Source organism: Mus caroli, chromosome 11, assembly GCF_900094665.2.
Source record: "Mus caroli chromosome 11, CAROLI_EIJ_v1.1, whole genome shotgun sequence".
Lineage (NCBI taxonomy): Eukaryota > Metazoa > Chordata > Mammalia > Rodentia > Muridae > Mus > Mus caroli.
In genome coordinates, this window is record NC_034580.1 from 82,741,495 (window position 1) to 82,755,595 (window position 14,101).

Below are 14,101 nucleotides of genomic sequence, written 5' to 3' on the forward strand. Positions count from 1 at the left end.
GTAGACTTGTCTAAGAGAGTCGCCTCTTTTTTGTTAACTTTCAGTTTTTTGTTTGTATGTATGTATGTATATATGAGCATGAGGGGTACACATGTGGATATCAGAAGACAACTTGAGAAAGTCAATTCTCTACTTCCACCACATTGGTCCTGGGATCCTAATTAAGGTTATCAGGCATGGCGGCAAGGGTCTTTACCTGCTGAGCCATTTTCCCTACAACCCCTCCTCTTTTTAAATTTTTTCCCTCTCTCTTAATGACAAAGTTTCACTATTTGGTCCCCCACATTGACTTTCAACTCATGATCTTTGTGCATCAGCCTTTTGAGTACTGGAATAGCAGGCCTTTGCCACTGTGTCCTGCTAGCAGCCCTTGATTCCTATGTTATTTATAAGGAACTTTCCATTACATAAGAAAGCAACATTGGACCAGCAGGCAGGGAAGTGAATGTTAGCACTGCTAGAGATGCTTTTAAACACTGTATAATTTGCCCTCTTGGCGTATGCATCATGTATTTTTAAACCAGAGTTAAAAGCTAGAGCTGAGGCTGGATGGAGATACAGCTCAGGTGATGAAGTGCTTGCCATGCAAGCACAAGAGCCTCATTTTGGTTCCCAGAGCCCATGTGAAAAAGCCTGGCATGGTAGCCCACTTGTACTCTCATCACCAGGGAAATGGATACAGATGGAGCCTGGGGCTTCCTGGCCTGCCAGCCTATCCCCTTTGCAAACTCCAACCCAGCGAGTGACCCTGTCTCAAAAAAAGGTGTTGCTCCTGAGATAGAGCAGTTGAAGTTGACCTCTGGCCTCCACATGCCCGTGCACTGTGTGCATACACATGAACACGTATCAGGTGTAAGTGATAATACACAAGTAATACCCAAGGCACATGGGGCAGTATCTGCTTGGCATGGGTAAGTCCTTGGGTTCAGTCCTAGTACTGCAAAAGCTGCAGGCTTTTAGATGAAATAGCACTCTCAGGACTCGGGATATGTATACTAAAAGACCCCAGACTCTAGAGACACCACCTTTTCCTGCAGTCTTTACTCATGATCACTTCCTGTGGGTCTGGTCCATAAACATGGCCTCTTTGATTTGGAGGAGTCTTTTGTAAGGTAAAGGCATGGTAGGACAGATAGAACAGAAAATGAGGGCCAGTTCTAAACAAACATCTAAAGTGTATGAAAAACCCGAAGGCTTCTAGTTTGTTCTGTTCTTACAGCCTTTCTCTACCCCTCCTCCCACTTAGGACTCTGATATATAACCAACCCCTTCCTATTGTGGCAGAAGTGCAATGGGATCCCTGTTGGTTCTCAGCCTGTTCTGCCGCTGACTTTCTTCTGTATAGCCTTGGCCTATAGCTCATGGTCAAAACAGTAATAAATTGTGGTTGTTAGTTTATGTTTTCTCAAGGTTTACCTTTTAAAAGGAATGTCACAGGAAGAGGAATCTCAGCCCCCAATGTTACTCTACTAGTTGGGTTTCAGAGCTTCTTGTGTGTCTGCCATAGGCAACGGTGGGCCTTCTGGTGCCCACCAGCCACCTGGTTGTTGGGCATTGGGTAGTTATGAGCACCTGGAGTCAGAATTTGCCACTGTTTCTGTGGGACAGCTTAACCGTGAGAAGGAAATGAGTTCTGATCTGTTTGCCTACATAGTTGAGAAGCATCTTACAGAGAACAGGGCAAGACTGACTTCAGACCCTTGATCCTGGAGATCAGAAGGTTACTGAACTACCTTTCAGTCTTTGCCCACCCCCTGCTCCCCTCTCTATAAACTGTGGTGATCGCTAAGAGGCACAGTTTTTTGTTGTTTTGGGAATCTTCAGTTAATCTTTACCCCAAATCCCTGGAGTTGAGGATCTTGCTCAAGCACTCTACCACTGAGCTAAAACCCTTTGGATTTAAAATCTTAAGTGAAAAGCGCCCCCTGGAGACTATTTACAAGAATACAGGCAGTGTGCTTTGAAAAGACAAAATAACATTTGTTTCCAGAAATAACTGTTACATGCAAAAAGCTGGTAAATCGCTTGGTTGTATTTTGAGTGTTGGTATATAGTTCTCATTGAGTTTACACATACAGCATGGCACACATGTAGAAACCCGAAGACAATTTTTAGTTGGGTTCTTTCCAGAGACCTAGTTTAGGCTGTTAAACTTCTGAGCACGAGCTTCTGCTTAAAGCCCAACCCAGATGATGATTGTCGTCGTCATCGTCATCATCATCATCATCATCTATTGATTTATTTTTTGGGACAGGGTCTCACTATGTAGCTCTGGTTGTCCTGGAACTCACAATGTAAACCAGACTGGCCTTGAACTCAGAGATCTGCCTGCCTCTGACTCCCAAGTGCTGGGATTAAAGTAAAAATATATTTCTTTATCATTTCAGTTGAAGAAAATTTCCAAATAAGAGAAATATTTGGAAAGAATGCTGAGATTTTGACCAAGCCTCAGTTTCAAGCTATTCAATGGTATGTCTGTTATTTTCTTCCTCACTTTAAGGTTCAGAAGCAATGTTCATTGGTGAAAGGGATTAGATTTATGTATTGCTTGCCTTCAAATGTATTACCCACTATACAAATTAGCTTTGAGCAACTTAAAAATATTAGGCTCTGTTCAGCAGAATTTGACAGGTAGTGAAAAGGAGTTAATTATTTGTATTGAGATCCTGGCTTTTGACATTCTATCCATATGACTTTGGTTATAGGTCTCTGCCTTTCTGCTGTAACACCTTTAAAACAGGAATGATAAATTCAGGCCTGGTGGCATAGACTTTTAATCCCAGCATTATAAGTTTAAGGCCAACCTGTCTACATAGCAAATTTCAGAACAGGCAAGGGATATATAGTGAAACCTGATCTTAAAATAAATGATTAAATAAAATTGAAATGATGATTCTGAGACTACTGACATAGGAATTAAAATTATAAGCCAAGTACTGGTGGCACGTGCCTTTAACCCCAGCACTAAGGAGACAGAAGTAATCGAATCTCTTGAGTTAAAGGCTAGCCTGGTCTACAGATTGAGTTCCAGGACAGTTAAGGCTATATAGAGAGAGACACATACACCAGCCTGTGTGTCTTTTCCCTTTGTAAAGACATAGGAAAAGATTTAGTGTGGGATCTGCTTGTAATTCTATATCCATGAGTATTGAAATTGAAGCTTAAGCATTGGTTGAAGTAGAAATGGGTCATTTGTTTTCAGTATCTCTTCTGGAGTTTCTTAGTGCAGGCCTTTCTTGGTTCTCTATACCAGGAAGCTGTGTCACAGTTGCTGAAGCCTCCTGTCTGTGCCTGTTGCTCCAGTGTCTGCCTCCCAGCAAAGTTCCTGTATTCCACTGGCTTTTTAAGGAGCTTGCTCTCTGTCATATAAACCAGCTGGCTTATTTCAGAGCTGGGGTCACCCTTTGAGATAAAGAAGAATTGAGATCCAGTGATGCCAGAGAGCGTGTGACTAGTGAACATTGGGACCAGAACTATAAACTACATTTTCTGCTTCTGAACTTAGTGCTTTTCCATTGCCTCTTACCCTAGGCTGGTGAACTGGTGCCACATTAATGTACTAGACTGGCGAGGAACTCATTAATGTTCTTACTTTTTCTCTCACAGTGCTGAAGACAAACAAGACGAAACATTAGGGGAGACGCCAAAGGAACTGAAAGAGAAAAACATGTATGGCCACCAAAAAGTAGCTAAGGATATTTGTATAGTTTTATGGAAATACTTCTTTGTTTGTAAGAATCTGTATTCTGCCGGGCGTGGTGGCACACGTCTTTAATCCCAGCACTTGGGAGGCAGAGGCAGGCGGATTTCTGAGTTCGAGGCCAGCCTGGTCTACAAAGTGAGTTCCAGGACAGCCAGGACTACACAGAGAAACCCTGTCTCGAAAAACCAAAAAAGCCAGGTGGTGATGGAGCTTGCCTTTAATCCCAGCACTTGGGAGGCAGAGGCAGGCAGATTTCTGAGTTTGAGACCAGCCTCTATTATTATTTTATTATTATTATTGTTGTTGTTGTTAAGATAGTCAGGTATGCCATGATACCCATGTGGAGTGAGAGGACACTATAGAGTTGGTTCTGTACTTGTACATTTATGTGGATTCCAGGATCACACTCAGGCTGCCAAGCTTGTGCAGCAAGTGCCTTTGTCCTTGGAGCATCTTTATAGCTCCTATTCTTACGATAGATATATTTAATATAAATATCTTTCTTCTTTCATCAAAAAGCTAATAGCATCTTATAATCAAGGACGTAGAGCAATGGTAATTATGATGCTAATAAGTTTACTACCTAAGATAGATTAATGTACTTTCTATATAAATATCTTTTCATAAATGGGAATAATTTATTTTTATCAGCCAAAATATGTTACAAGTTATGTATTTTTTTTTGTTTTGTGGTTCCCAGACTATAACTCCAGGGCCTGTTTGTCACGTGCTTGGCAAGTGCTCTGCTACCATACCACCTCCCTAGCTCAGTGTCTCTTTTTGTTTGTTGTTTGTTTCTTGATAATGAGAGGGTTATGGACATGTTCATATCCCCTGCCCCCACCCACCCCAGCTGTTTGTTGTTTTGGTTTGGGTTTTTTTTTTTTTTTAATCACTGTAGCCTAGGCTAGCCTCAAAGTGGAGGCAATCTGTGGGGCTTGTAGTCTGGCCTGCAGCAGTCCTTCTGCCTCAGCCTCCCAAGTGTTGAAATTAAGGGCATACATAGGTAAGCGTCTATTACTCCTGGTCCCAGAATCTCAATCAATTAGTCTCTCTGTCTCTGTTTCTTTCTTTCTTCCTTCCTTCCTTCCTTTCTCTCTCTCTCTCTCTCTCTCTCTCTCTCTCTCTCTCTCCCAGAATCTTTTTTAAAGATAGGTATCTTTAAATTTTATTTTATTTTTACTCGTGTTTTGCATGCAAGTGTGTATATTGCTTGTATGCAATGCCCAAGAAGGCCAGATGATGACATTGGATTCCCCTGGAACTGGAGTTGCAGATATGTTCAGTCTTGTGAGTGCTGGGAGCTGAACCTGCTGAGCCATCTCTCCAGCCCCACTTTTAAAGATATTTCTCTCCCACCACCTTTGTTTGTTTTGTTTTCCCAGACGAGGCTTTTCTAAGTAGCTCTGGCTATTCTGGAACTCAAAGATTCATTTGCCTCTACCTCCTTAGTGCTGGAATTAAGGCATATGCCACCACTGCCCAGCTTAAAGGTACTTCTTAATATTTTCTTTAAGATAGTCTAAAATGTATTGACAAGTAATAGTTTTACCAGGAATATACTCTAAAAGTTCTTATTAGAGCAGGACATGGTGGTATATATCTGCACTCCCTAGATTAAGGAGCCTGAAGCCATAAGATCATAAGTTAAAGGCCAGCCATGGTGAGTTCAAACTTATCAAAATAAAAGATGTTCTTATCAGGAATGTATTATTCTGTTTTTCCAAACATCTCCTCACATCTCACAGTTACTTTGTACCTTTTCTTTTTTCCTTTTAAGATTGAATCTTGCAATGTAATTCAGGTTGGCTTTGAACTGTGTAGCTTTGGATGACCTTGAAGTCATGGCAATCCTCCTGCCTTAGCCTCAAAACTACTGGGATAACACGGTTGTGCCACTATGACCAGCTTATTATGTGTTCTTAATTCTTTAGATCACTGACAGACATTCAAGACTTGTCCAGCATCACCTATGATCAAGCCGGCTGTTTTAAGGAAACCTCATGCAAAACACCCAAATTAAAACATGCACCTACTAGTGCCAGTACTCCGCTCAGCCCAGGTAATCATGCACAGGGAAGAATGGTTTTAGAAGAGGAATTCACAGGCCTTTGCTGTTTGCCGCGACTGGACATAAGTCAGGATGACTGCTTTCTTCCAGAGCCAAAGGTGTTTTTAAAGAGAACTAAACAGTTATCCCGTGGCCTGCCAGGTAGAGGTGTGGTGTTACAGACCCACCCTGCTGGAGACAGCCTACTACAAATAGAGGAAAGTTGGGTTTCAGCCTTAGGAATAGTTGATTTCATTCCCATAGTTAAATATCCATATCTCATGAGTTGGTTTTTGTTTGCTTTCTGTTAATATTAGAGATCAAATGTTGGACTTTGTAGAACCAAGCAAGTTCTTTACCACTGAAATAGACCCACAGCACTAGACTCTCTCATGATTTTACATAAAATGCAAAATTGCCCAGACATAGTAGAGAGAAATTAGGAATTCATTCTTTCCCCCCACTCAGTAAAACTAACAAACCAGTTTCCTTTATCGATTCACAGTTTTTTAACTTTTCTTTGCGAATGCAAGGAAAGTAAGGCAGTGGGTCCTGATCCCGAGTTCCATTAAAAGTGACAGTGCTGGTGCTGTGCATAATGTCTGAAGGTTAGTGTTAGGTTGAGTAGTCCAACATTCCAGTGCACAAGCACCTCTGCAGTAACTATAGAAACACTGCATTTTGAAAACACTACCTCCTTCCAAAACATACAGTCCTTGAATTCTGCTACCAGACATAACCAGCATAAAATATTTATATTTATTTGTTCTTAATTCTAGTAAATTTGTGGTTTAATTTCCCTTTATTTCATTTTGATAACCAAGTTTACATGTGTGTGTGTGTGATTGTGTGTACACGTATGCCTTGAGAACCTAGAATACAGAGTTTTAGACTGGAGTAGCTGTCTCAGATTCATGGTTGTTTCAGTTATTAGCAGTTTGGAAAATTCCTGGGATTGTTATAGTTTTGTGGTTGTTTCGTTTACAGTGTAAAGAATTTAGACATTTATTGCCCTCTTTTCTCCTAGAGTCGATTTCCTCAGCTGCTAGTCACTATGAAGACTGCCTTGAAAATACCACATTTCATGTTGAAAGAGGATCTACATTTTGTTGGAATGGTCAAGAAGCTATGAGAACTTTGTCTGCCAAATTTACAAGTGTCCGAGAGAGAGCCAAGAGCCTGGAATCACTCCTCGCTTCTTCTAAAAGCCTACCTGCCAAGCTGACTGACTGCGTAAGTGCCCGAGTTTTGTTCTACACTTTCATGAGGTCAGTCCAAAGCCCTTAGTGACCGAAAGGGCTAAGGTTTCTCCAGATTTGTTGAGAAACATGGAATAGGCTAGACTCCTCCCAGGTGTCCCTGGGCTTCCTCTCCAGAGACTGCATTGTGGAAGAGTTCCACTTTGCTTCTTGATGCCTGCTGCTTCCTCGAGTGCTGGTTGCAGGGAGAGCTCATGTCTGCCACCTTCCCCTCATCCACGTGCTCTCTCTTCTGTCTCACTCACATTGCAGAAGTTCCGTTTTTAAAGAAAGCCACAAATTTCTGCTCAGTGATGCTTATTAAAACCCTTTTAGCTGGCTAGGAGGTGATGGTACACACCTTTAATCCCAGCACTTGGGAGGCAGAGGCAGGCTTATCTCTGAGTTTGAGGCTGTCCTGGTCTACAGAGTGAGTTCCAGGACAGCCAGGGCTGTTCCACAAAGAAACACTGTCTTGACAAACAGAAAACCCCTAGAACTTTTGACTGACCTGCTCTACTAGTTTGATTTCTGTTTCTCAGATAAAACATTGGCCAAAACCAACTGCTGAGTTAATTTGACCTATAGGTTATAGTCCTCCCTCCAGGGAAGCCAAGGTAGGAACTCAAGGCAGTAACTTGGTGGTAAGATCTGATGCAGAAACCATGGAGAAACATTTTTGTCATGGTTACTGCTATTGCTGTAATACATACCATGACCAAAGAAACTTATAATAGGAAGAATTTAGCCAGGGGCTTGCGTACAGTTTCAGGGAGTTAGTCCATGACCATCATGGCAGGCAGGCAGGTTTGACAACTAAAGCAGTAGCTGAGATCTCACATCTGACTCACAAGTTGCAGTGAGAGAGCACAAACTGGGCCTGGCATGGGCTTTTGGACCCTCAAAGCTCACCCTAAGTGATACACATTCTTCAATAAGGCCACACCTCTTAATCCTTCCTAAACAGTCCACCAGCTAGAAACCAGATATTCAAATATAGGAGCCCATGAAAGCCATTCTCACGTAAATCACAATTGTTCACTGGCTTTCTCCTCTGGCTTCTTCAACTACTTTTATAGTCTGGGCCACCTGCCTAGGGATAGCACTGCCTGCCCACGGTGGTCTAAGGCTTCCTACAACAATTAGCAATTAAGAAAATGCCTCAGACATGCCTAGAGGCAGATCTGTTGGTGGCAGTTTTTCAACTAAGGTTCCCTTTTGCTAGGTATATCAAGGTGACTATTGAAGCTAACTGTGACACCCGATAGAAGCGGACTGGTTATTTTCTTTAGGACTTAATGGAAAATTGATTGTAAATGTTATTTTGATATTTGGCTCACAAAAGTTCCACTTACAAGTGAGGAAGTAAGTAGGAATCTTACCCTCTTACTCAGTGGACTGTTAACTGGTAAGAGTCTAAGGGTCAGGTGCCATATCCAAACCTAAATAAGAAAGACACAGACCCTATCTCAAAGTCACCAATGCCTTAATGAGGAAGACAGGCATAGTGTGATTGCTAAATGCTCAGCAAACAAAGTTGAGAAGGCTTCCCAGAAGAGGTGACTTGTAGAATTTGTAATTTACTGTCCAAAATAAATGGCAAGGAATGAGCTAAATGTGTCTTTTTACTCAGTGCACATATTAATTACCACATTTTGTCTTATTTTTATAGAAGAGATTGTGTATGTTGAGTGGGACTGGCTCTTCTAACGTTTCTGCGGCGTTTGTAACATCAACTCATGCTACCAAGAGGAAGAGCCTACCCGGAGGTACCCTTGTTTAACATTAAAGAAGTTCATAACAGCAAGCCGGTTTACGAAAGCTTAGGGTGATGTTCATCAATCTTCGATGTGATATTTGGTTTAAACAAAATGTTATTTTCTCTGATTATAAAAGTAAATCAAGCCAGGCATGGTGGCGCACGCCTTTAATCCCAGCACTTGGGAGGCAGAGGCAGGCAAATTTCTGAGTTCGAGGCCAGCCTGGTCTACAGAGTGAGTTCCAGGACAGCCAGGGATATACAGAGAAAGAAACCCTGTCTACAAAAACAAAAACAAAAACAACAAAACAAACAAACAAACAAAAAAGTAAAACATATTCATTATAGAAAACTAGGTGAATAAGAATAAGAACATGTTTTAAAAACGAAATGATTATGTAATCACAGCATAGCTTGCTGTGTCATACAGTTGTGGTACACTGTTGGTTTCATAGTTTTACTAATATTTACTATATTTTACTATACTGTGCCATATAGCAGTTTTAGACTACATTTCGCCTTGGCGAGCTCAGCATCCTTACCTGTTAGTTCCATATCCATGAGTTTAGCTAGTGGCCAATGAAGAGAATTGGAAAAAGATTGCTGTATTGAACATGTGTAGCTGCTTTGTTTCATCTTTCTTCCCTAACTAAATAGTATAATATACTAATGATTTACATAGCATTTACATTATATTAGGTGTTATTATAAGCCATCAAACACTATATCACTTTGTATAAGAAACTTGAGCATCCATGGATTTTGGTATTGCCAGGCTAAGAGATTCTAGAAATACTTCCTTATAAACAGTAAAGACTAATTGTGTTTCAAGCATTTCCTCTTGTAATTAGTAATTATATATGTACTTATATGTAATTAAGAATGATAATAAATATATATTATATAGAAGCTACATAATAATATACTCTATATATTATTTAACCTTTCTCTTATTTGAAAATTTATATTGTTTTCCAAGGTTTATCCTTTGTGCATGTGCCTTATTTAAATCTCTGATCCTTTCCTTAGAATAGATTTCTTAGAAGACAGTTTTCAAATCATACAAGAATGCTAAAACCTTCCAGAGCAAATTGTTTTTGTTGCAGTAATTTCAATGTCTAAGACCTTTGTTATAGCTCTTGGAGTTTCTCCAGGGAAAAGAAGTTCTGTATGTCATGTTAAAGGGTTTATTATATATAATTGAGCACTTGGGAAAAGGCCCAAAATATGGTTGCGTCCATATCTCCTGGCCTGATAGCCTACAGAGAACAGCCTTCTGCTTTGTGTTTTTGTTCATGTTGTCTGGTCCATAACCTCTGTTTCTCTAACAGCCTGCTCCAAATCATCCCGAAGCCTCTTAGTAAGGATCTGCACCTTATCTGACTCAAGTGTCCTAGGCAGAGTGGCATACGTGGGATGAAAGTGGAGAGTAGAGGCCGTCAGATATTAAGGAAGCCTCTACTAAGAATGTTATGTTAGGTGCCTTCCTACTCTTAGGTTTATTTCCCCATTGAGAAAGCCTCAAGGCCATGGACAGCCTAGAAAACTGCCATTCAGGTCTAGGAGGGTGTTAAGTCGTTTTCCCCTTGATCTTTTTTAAGAACTGGCAGAAGCCACCTCTCAACGTCACCTTGATGAACTTCCACCACCAGCTCAGGAGCTGCTTGATGAAATTGGTAAGACGTATTCCAGTTCCCGTTTTGGACCCCTTGGCCCCTGTTGGTTATGGTTACTGACCGCATTATGATTTCTTTTTCTTAGCTATCCGTACGAGTACAAAAAGAACTATAAAGCTGTGGTTCATTGTACAAATCCAGGCTGGGCGTGGATTCTAGCACTTGGGAAGCATAGGCAGATAGATTCAGGGCTACACACAGAGAAACCCTGTCTCAGAAAACAAACAAAAAAGGAATGTACAAATTCAGGAAGGACAGTTTTGAATCAAGTAGTCCACAATGTGGCCAGGATAATTGGCCTATTTATTTTGTCATTTGTTACAAAAGGGTTTATGGGAAAGCCTCTAGGACAAAGTAACAAAAAAGTCTCTAGGACAAAGTAACAAAAAAGTCTCTAGGACAAAGTAACAAAGTTCAGAAGTTTTATGGTGATGAACTAATTTTTGTCAGGTTTTTGTTTCATTTTCATTTTTTGAGATAGGGTCTTGCTATATAGCTCAGACTGGTCTAGCGTGCACTTCATTGCCAGGCTGGCCAGTTTACTCAGTCTTTATGCCTCAGCCTCCAAATGTTCCACCATCTAGATGATAAACTCCTTTGATTAAAGGAATTGTTAAACCGGGCGGTGGTGGCGCACGCCTTTAATCCCAGCACTCGGGAGGCAGAGAGGCAGGCGGATTTGTGAGTTTGAGGCCAGCCTGGTCTACAGAGTGAGTTCCAGGACAGCCAGGGCTACACAGAAAAACCCTGTCTCGAAAAAAACCAAAAAAAAGAAAGAAAAGAAAAGAAATTGTTAATATCCCTTTCAATCCAAACCAGATATTCCTTGGAAGTATATAGCCCTTGTCTTTAGGAGGCCCATCTCCTCTGATCTGTGATGGTCCAGTTCTTGGTGTAGGGCCTACATAGAGTTTCTCAAGGGGCACCAGTTGGTTTTCAGAATCTCTGAGGTCTTATGACTCATAAGGAATAAAGACTTAATGCTTAAAGCATAGCTATCCTCTGGACTCCTTAGCATAACCTTCAATGCCTGTCCTTTGACCCAATGAACTTGGGCAGTTATAGCATTATCACTGATTTTTTTTTCCTTTCTGAAAAGACCTCTAGGAGTTGTCAAGATATATTCTGTTTTTTTTTTTTTTTTTTTTTTTTTTTTTTTTTTCCTGAGCGTTCACATCCAGAGGTCTAGGCCCCTGACAGGAGCCTTAAAGGGAAAGGTCTTTTAGAATTCAGGGTATAGGTAATCATTTAAGAGCAGCAAGAGACTGTTGAGCTCAAAAGCTGTCAGGTAGCAGTTTTAACAGTAGTGCCTTAGGGTTTCCTTAGGCTGTTGTGAAGAGACACCATGACCATGGCAACTCTTATAAATAACACATTTATTGGGGCTGTTCTGCAGTTTCAGAGGTTTAGTCCATTATCATTATGGTGGGAAGCATGGCAGCGTGCAGGTAGACATGACATCTAGTAGGAACTGAGTGTTCTACATCTTGATCCAAAGGCAGCCAGGAGACTCTTCTGCAGGAAGCTAGGAAGAGGTTCTCTTCTGCCCTGGAAGAGGGCTTGAGCATAGGACCTGAAAACCTACCCCAACACTGACACACTTCCTCCAACGAGGCTACACCTCTTAATAGTGCCACTTCCCATGGGCCAAGCATATTCAAATAGCTACAGGTAGGAAAGGAGCAGACCAGCACTGCCTAGACATAACTCCCCCTCCTCAAAATGAGCTTGGGTTGGCCCTAGCTGTCTCTGCTTTGCTCTGAAGAGCATTTTGAAAGAAACAAGCCTAGCAAATAGAGAGCAGCCACTGAGTTTTCAGCATATGCTTATCTTGGTCTAGTGAGCATTTTATAAGGAAGCAGAAATGGTAGATATTCATGGTAAGAAAACATGACATAGGCCAGTATAGATGGAGACATCTGTGGATTGCTCTGCTACTGAGAGTATAAAGTCAGGATCAGGGGCTGGAGAGTTGGCTCAGCAGTTACGGGTACTTAGTGCTCTTGTAGAGGTCCTGGGTTTAGTTCTTTGCACCTGTGTAGTGGCTTAGAAGCATCTGGAACAGTTCAAGGGATCTCTGTGGACGCAAAGTATAAATGTGGAACACACACAAATAAAATTTGAAATCTTAAAATTTATTTTTAAAATCAAAGTTAGGAGCATAAACTTTAGAGCTAAGATTTCCTGAACCCAGTCTCAAATTTTCCATTTATGAAAGTTTCTTAACCCTCTCTTCACTTTCCCCATTTCAGTAGCTGTGCTCCCAGGCCCCTCCTCAGCTCTGGTCTCAGTGTTGTTGTTCCTCATCTAAAAACCAGAAATAAAAATAATATAGTTTGCCTAGCAGTGGTGGCGTATGCCTTTAATCCAGCACTCGGGAGGCAGAGGCAGGTGGATTTCTGAGTTCAAGGCCAGCCTGGTCTACAGAGTGAGTTCCAGGACAGCCAGGGCTACACAGAGAAACCCTGTCTCGAAAAACCAAATACATACACACATAGTCAGTGTCATAGGGATGTGGTTAGGATTGTGAACATGACTCCTTGAATTGATGTACATAAATATTTAATACCTGCCACGTAGACCTCTGTGTTACCTAGCAGCAGCAGCAGCAGCAGCATCCTCGTCCTTGTTGTTTTGTTTTTAAGACAGGGTCTACATGTATAATTCTGGCTGGCCTGAAACTCACAAAGATGTGCCTGCTTTGCCTTCTAAGTGCTAGTAGTAAAGGTGTACACTCACCCTCAGCCTGTTTTCTTGTTTGCATTTTTACACTGTGTGTGTGTGTGTGTGTGTGTGTATACATAAATGCACATTCCATAGAGCATGTGTGGAGATCAGGACAGTTGGAAGGAGTTGTTTGTTGCCTTAACCTATCAAACCCTAGCTAGCCCTTTGTTTGTTTGCTGTTATTACTGTTTGAAACAAAGTTTCATGTAATAGAGTCTAGCCTTGAACTCCATGTATATAGCCAAGGCTGGCCTTTATAAGTTTCTGCTTCCACCTCCCACCTCCTGAGATATGCACCACATATCTCCTAATGTTTTGTTTTGTTTTGAGACAGGATCTCACTCTACGTCCTGGCTAGCCTAGAACTTGCTATATAGTTCAGATTGGCATCAAACTTGAAGGTTTTCTGCTTGTGCCTCCTGAGTACTGAAATAGTAGGCATGTGCTACCACATCTACTATCAATTGTTTAAAACCCTTTAACAAATGTTTTTTTTGGGCTTTCTTACTTGAAGAATTCCTTTTGAACTCAGAGTGTACTAAAGTAGTGACTTTGAAGTTTTTCAGGAGTCAGAATCATGGAAGAGGGCTGAGTTAAACTGCTGGGGTTTCAGAGTTAGTAGGTTTGGGTTTGACCAGTAGTGCTTGTCTGAAGCCTGGCCTCTGAGAGCCACTGTCCTAGAAAACGGTGTGGTCTGGAAAGGGAGGGTAAGTCGCCCTCTGCTTTTGTACTGTGACAGAGCAACTGAAGCAGCAGCAGGTCTCATCCATGGCGTCACATGAGAACACAGCACGTGATCTGAGTGTCACTGACAAGGGTAAGCTCATACTCAGGTCTTTATGCGTGAGGTTTTGTGTAATGCATCTCTTAACAGCATAGTGGTATATGTGGGAAAGTGTGACTTAGGTTGGGTAAAACTCCATTTTAATTCGATTCCACCAGTTAATG

General features: G+C 41.4%; 1 protein-coding gene across 4 annotated transcripts in view; it reads left to right on the forward strand.

Annotated features, from left to right (window-relative positions):
• The window catches only part of Tex14 (testis expressed 14, intercellular bridge forming factor), a 159,484-nt gene that overhangs the window by 132,057 nt on the left and 13,326 nt on the right, over window positions 1-14,101 (forward strand). For 3 of the 4 annotated variants that reach the window (XM_021177802.1, XM_021177801.1, XM_021177804.2), the window contains exons 20-26: window positions 2,388-2,469; window positions 3,607-3,669; window positions 5,638-5,765; window positions 6,781-6,986; window positions 8,664-8,760; window positions 10,352-10,426; window positions 13,893-13,970. In XM_021177802.1, coding sequence (XP_021033461.1) covers window positions 2,388-2,469; window positions 3,607-3,669; window positions 5,638-5,765; window positions 6,781-6,986; window positions 8,664-8,760; window positions 10,352-10,426; window positions 13,893-13,970 — 729 coding nt within the window. The remainder of the gene's footprint in view (window positions 1-2,387; window positions 2,470-3,606; window positions 3,670-5,637; window positions 5,766-6,780; window positions 6,987-8,663; window positions 8,761-10,351; window positions 10,427-13,892; window positions 13,971-14,101) is intronic. The other variant, XM_021177803.1, reaches the window with a different exon arrangement.